Source organism: Tupaia chinensis, unplaced genomic scaffold (genome assembly GCF_000334495.1).
Source record: "Tupaia chinensis unplaced genomic scaffold, TupChi_1.0 Scaffold000221_1, whole genome shotgun sequence".
NCBI lineage: Eukaryota > Metazoa > Chordata > Mammalia > Scandentia > Tupaiidae > Tupaia > Tupaia belangeri.
Window position 1 is genome coordinate 1,612,826 of NW_006159696.1, and position 6,212 is coordinate 1,619,037.

Below are 6,212 nucleotides of genomic sequence, written 5' to 3' on the forward strand. Positions count from 1 at the left end.
AAAAAAAAAAAACTCAGAGCAGTTAGGTAGTGGACACAGCTCCCCTGGTGACAAACATTTGTGGACAGTCACTGGTGGGCAGGTGACCTAGTGTGAGACCTTCTGGTAAGAAAGAAGTTATAACTTGAGTGTGAAATTCCTTCCACATATCTGAGAGACGTTTGAGAAGTTTTGAAGGTTTTGTTTTTGGTTTTTGTTTTTAAGTAGTTTGCTGTAGAGTACATATACTCACTAGAGAGAGCCAGAGAGGGGGAAGGTGAGAAATCACCTCCCAGTGGGGTGGCCACACCGTGGTCCTTTCTCCTTCATTATCCTCTTGGGATTTTAGGCATGCACATAAATGCACCTGGTATGGTTTTTCAAGCCATCGGGTCTGGGTCTCAAACCATTCAGTTTGCCGTATGGGATCAAGGTACCCTCAGCTCTGTGCCGCCTGCTGGCCCGTGTCTGAGAAATCTAGCGCTCAAGCCCGTGTTGGTATTAAAATGTTCATCCTAAGCTCCTAATGAGTCCACTCCCTAATCACCCGCTGTCTCCTGGCCACGCTTCTAGGATCTCTACTTGAATGCCGGAGGAGTGACGGTGTCGTACTTTGAATGGCTGAAGAATCTCAACCATGTCAGCTATGGCCGTTTGACCTTCAAATATGAAAGGGATTCTAACTACCACTTGCTCAGTGAGTTCCAGTAACCTTATCTTCCATAAATAATCTTTGGACCAGCAAATGGGTGAAGAAAGCATACACTTCTGAGAACTTGTCCCTTTAATAATGCTAGAAAGCTTCGTCTCAGACCAGCGGATGACATCAGCAGTAATGGTTATGTCGCTGGACTCCCATGTAGTTGACCACAGTTCGTCCCGGACCCGGTGGCTTAAACTCACACCAGGCTCGTGTGTGTGCATGCCCAAGATCCCTAGAGAAGAATGGAGAAGGGATTGTGGTGTGACCTTCCCCCCTGGAGGGAGTGTAATTTCTCGCTTCCTGTCTCTCTAGCAAGTGCACGTGTCCTATAGCAAAAATCTCTCTCAAAAAATAAGAAAGAAAAAAATTTAGTCTCAGAACAGAAAGCTGTTGTTATTTTGTCTTAAGCTTATCGTTTTGCAGTTGTTTGGTGTATTGAATATATTTTATATCCTCATCTTTATTCCGTGATGTAATATCCCTAGAATATAACCTACGAGTCAGTGATATTATAGAAAGTGTTCTCTCCTTTTTTTTATACTTGCTCATCAGAGGAAAACGGAAGGAAGGAAGATGGGGGGCACTCTCCACGGGTCACGCCCACACAGCTCCTCTTCCTCCACTGTCCCTTCTGGGATTTTGAGCTTACGTGAATGGCCATGTGGGATCCGGTGCCTTAACCACCCGGCCACTGGCTGGCCTGAAAAGTGGTCTCTTTGTGAAATCCACTGCAGATGCTGGCCCATTTCTGTTTCTGGTGCTCTTAGGAAAGGCAGCTAGAATGATTCGAGTCCCGGGATGAGGGCGTTTGTTTTCCTGTAAGCAGAGCCAGTGCCACAATCCAGAGTAGACTTTCTCGTCTAGCTGAAGTACGACCAAGACCTCCGGCCAAGCTTCCCTAGGCTGAGCGAGTGTTCCATCTGTTTCTGGTTTTTTCCCTCAGTGTTTTCTTTTTAATAGAGCCAAGTGAAAACCCTGGTGATGGGTGTTATGGAAACAGAGCAGTGACCTAAATTCACATTTATATAGGAATTTGGCAAAGTGTTTTTATACTCCTTTTTAACTGGATTTTAAGTGATTAACCCTTTCACAACTTGAGCGTTGAAGATTTCTGAACTCTGTTGGTTTGGGTTGTGGGTGTCTTTAGGGCTACTCTTAATTAGTTCTCTTCATTTTTTCCCTACTAACTATCTTACATGATCTTGTGGCTTTTGTAGTGTCTGTTCAAGAGAGCTTAGAAAGGAAATTTGGAAAGCACGGGGGAACCATTCCTATTGTGCCCACGGCCGAGTTCCAGGACAGGATATCGGTGAGTGCCCGCCAGGGTGTGCATGAATGACGGGAGTCGGTGTGGCCGTGACGGGCCGTGTGAGTGTCGCCCCTGCCCTTTCACTGCAGACTGCAGCTGGAGGACAAGCCCTAGTGGCCAGTAACATTTAAAATAAATAATCCTGTCTCGTATACTTTTTGCAGTCCAGATAATAGTGATTCTAACCTAATCATGAAGGATTTTATATTTTAACTCTTTTAAGCTTCAGAGAAATAGAAAGTTTTGGAAGTAAATATTTGACCTGTGTGACAATTTGAAATTACTGTATGTACACAAATAAGAGCATTGGAGCAGGTTAGAAGAGGCACTTTGTATTAATTAACTGTCGATAGGATGCACTAACGGTGCATTCACATTGCAAAGGAGGAAATGACAGAGACCTCAATGACAGAGTCACGAGGAAGCCTGGGCGGAAATAGCTAACTTGGCTATTACATCACATTAAAATAAGGACATTTCATTTTATGTATACGTGAACAAAACAATTAGCAACTCCTACACTCACCATGACTGTGGAAGGCCATCGTCCTGTGTTCTCGTGACAACGCAGACCGCAGCTCCTTGGACGGTTTGGAGAGTTGGGGTACCTCCACCTTCTGGTGCTACAGTAACCTCCCCTCTGGAAATGGATCCTAAGAACGTAGCACAAGCAGAGCAGTGACCCCAGGCAGGACTGTCATGGGAGCTGTTCTCACTTGTTCCTCAGCTCCTCTCCTGTGGGTCCTGCCATTTTTATTCCCAGCACAGCAGACCATTGTGCACTCTGCCTTCAGTTCTTCCTCCGTCCTTGTATCGACTCCACCCACCTGACCGGTCTTACCCAGGTAGCCAGCGACACCTACCAAGGTCATTTCAGGTCTCATCGTGCTTGACCCATCAGCAGCTCTCGTCAGTTGATCACTCCCTTCTTGAAATATATTTTTCTTTTAGCTTCTCGAACACCACATGCTCCTGGTGTTCTTCCATGTCTTAGTTTGTTTTTTAGTTGCTAATGGGAATACCTGAGCTTAGGCGATTGGGGGAAGGAAAGAGAGGTCTGTTTACAAACACAGTCCCGGTGGCTGAAAGGCTAAGGCTTAGGCCTGCAGAGTGACAGGCAGAGCATGGCGAGCATGCGAAGAGAGAAAAGGAGCAGCTCGCTCTGTTTATAGCAGCCAGCTCTCAAGATCCGAAACTCACAGGGCGACAGGATGTCATGAATCTGCTTGTCAGAGTGTTGCCTCTGTGATGGGATCGTCACAAAGCATCCGCCACCCCCAGGCCTCACACTCCCAACAGCAGATTCCAAACAGGAAGCCACTACCCCGCCTCCCGGCCCTTCCTTCTTATTGCCTGTCACTGCTTCCCCTTCGTCCCTCACCCTCCTAACACGGGAGGCCTCAGTCCCAGCCCCACCTCTGCTGAGATGCAAACTCTGATGTATTCAGCGTCCTGTAGGGAGATTCCTACAGTCTCCTCCCGCTGGAATCTCAGCTCCAGGGGAACAGTATCGCGATTTTCTTCTCGGTAACGTGTTGGTGAACAGGTGAATGAATGAATAAGTGAAGCAGCAGTGTCCACCTGGAGAGCAAGTGGCTTCCTCTTCCTAACTTGACCGAAGCAGAGTTTAACCCAGATGTTTCTTGGCTAATACACACTATAAAAACATACTTTTTAAATGAGTCCAAATTAGTGCTATTTGGCACGTAGGCGGCCCACTGAGGTTTTTTCTGGCATGTGAAAATAGACATGTTGCAGCATCACGGTCAGAGTAGGAGCGTGGGATAGCTCATCGCCGTTATGTTTTTAAACAGGATCCAAGAAACAAAGTGGGAGAGTCTATTAAAACAGGTTGACTCCTGGAGATCACTGGGCACAGGGAAGCGCGGTACCTGATGTGGCGGTGGCCTGGGCATCCGGCTCTCACTAAGGCGCTGTCTGTAGCTGCGTCTGGCTGTAAAGCTTGGGCCGGCTGAGGACACCCACAGGGTCACCTGGAGCTGCTGTCAGGCCTCGCCTGGGGAGGCTGAAGCGAGTGCGTGTGGCAGGGTGGGTGAGGGAGGGAGCACCTCTCGCCACTCCTCCAGGTCTCTCGGCCTTGTTTATGGTCGTTGCTTTGCCATGATTTTATTGCATAGGTATTTGCTGTCAAAAAAATTAAAACTGAGTTGTGATTGAAACTCCGCTCCTTCAGGAAGTATCAAGACACTGTAGAAATGACACATGCTTCGCCGAAAGAGGACAGTCCTGACTGGCCATGTGCTTTCTTAATCTCGGAACTCACAGGATGCAAAGCCTGGTTTGTTAAACTTGTGTTTTTCTTTTTCCTACTAGGGTGCGTCCGAGAAAGACATCGTACACTCTGGCTTAGCCTACACCATGGAACGTTCGGCCAGGGTACGTGTGCCTTTCTGCCAGCCCACAGCCCGACCGTGGGACCTCGGCGGCCAGGCTGTGTGTGATGACAGCGCTCTGCTGAGTGGGTCCGCGTTCGCGTGAATCAGGACACGTGCTTTTAGTGTCGGGTGATGGGCAGAATCTCCAAACATGCTTCCCAAGCTTTGGGGAAAAAAGAACAGTGCCGAGTTCGGAGGGCCTGAGCGTGGCCGCTGGCTGAGTGTCGGGCTGTGAGCCATGGCGGGGTGCCACGCGGCACCCCTGCGTCATGGACTCGGGAAGCTGCCTTTCTGTGTGGCCCTCGGTGCAGGCGAAGCTTTCACTGCCTCAGCCCTGTTTCAAGGCCTTAAACACAGCTGGAGTCCGGGTTTCCTGATTCTCGGCATGCTCAGGTTCTGTCCAGTGGGGTCTTAAAGTACACAGCCCAGCCGTTGCCACTGTGTAATTGTAGGGCATTCCTCACCCCACACTTAGGGCTTCTAAAGATCACGAAGTCCGTACATGAAACTCATTCCACATCGCAGGGTCTGCAGGGTCACGTCCCAGGGTTTTTGGTTTTTTGGTTTTTGTTTTTATCTTTCTAAAATTTTTATTTTAATTTCTTTTATACATTCAACCACTATATCACATAGCTTGTAAAGTGAAATTTTCCAACTTGAATATTCTTAATACCAGTCCAGTTGAGATACTATATACGTTATTATCAACAGATAATAATCCATTTCTGTGCCCCATAGATGTCTGGCCTCTGTATTTTTCTCCTTAATGTCTTCCCTCACACTCTCCCCTTTCTCCCAGCCTCACATCGCAGGTTTTAAAGGGTGACTTCTAACTACCACCTGGGGAATAACTGCCTGTATTAACCCAGACATGTGCCAACACATGTGACGCGGCACCCCTGCGTCATGGACTCGGGAAGCTGCCTTTCTGTGTGGCCCTCGGTGCAGGCGAAGCTTTCACTGCCTCAGCCCTGTTTCAAGGCCTTAAACACAGCTGGAGTCCGGGTTTCCTGATTCTCGGCATGCTCAGGTTCTGTCCAGTGGGGTCTTAAAGTACACAGCCCAGCCGTTGCCACTGTGTAATTGTAGGGCATTCCTCACCCCACACTTAGGGCTTCTAAAGATCACGAAGTCCGTACATGAAACTCATTCCACATCGCAGGGTCTGCAGGGTCACGTCCCAGGGTTTTTGGTTTTTTGGTTTTTGTTTTTATCTTTCTAAAATTTTTATTTTAATTTCTTTTATACATTCAACCACTATATCACATAGCTTGTAAAGTGAAATTTTCCAACTTGAATATTCTTAATACCAGTCCAGTTGAGATACTATATACGTTATTATCAACAGATAATAATCCATTTCTGTGCCCCATAGATGTCTGGCCTCTGTATTTTTCTCCTTAATGTCTTCCCTCACACTCTCCCCTTTCTCCCAGCCTCACATCGCAGGTTTTAAAGGGTGACTTCTAACTACCACCTGGGGAATAACTGCCTGTATTAACCCAGACAGCTCCTTCTTCCTGCCTGAGGTGGGAACTGGGTGACCTGGACCAGGACCACATGTGCCTTGTGTCCCTGGCCTAGTTACTCGAGTCAGCGTGGTCTTCACTGTGCTTTATCCTCCGTTTCAGCAAATCATGCGCACCGCGATGAAGTACAACCTGGGCTTGGACCTGAGGACAGCTGCCTACGTCAACGCCATCGAGAAAGTCTTCAAGGTGTACAACGAGGCCGGCGTGACCTTCACATAGACGGTCATGGCTGCTGCTCCCCCGCCCCCACCTGTAACTTCTGCAGACCTAGCACACGTTTACATGTAACCACA

The 6,212-nt window shown here is 48.0% G+C and overlaps 1 protein-coding gene across 1 annotated transcript in view; it reads left to right on the top strand.

Annotated features, from left to right (window-relative positions):
• Window positions 1-6,212, top strand: part of GLUD1 (glutamate dehydrogenase 1) — a gene marked incomplete at its 5' end in the record, with an annotated part of 50,350 nt that extends 44,138 nt beyond the window's left edge. The window contains 1 exon segment of the mRNA XM_014587565.1: window positions 6,019-6,212. Within this exon segment, the coding sequence (XP_014443051.1) occupies window positions 6,019-6,138 (120 nt within the window).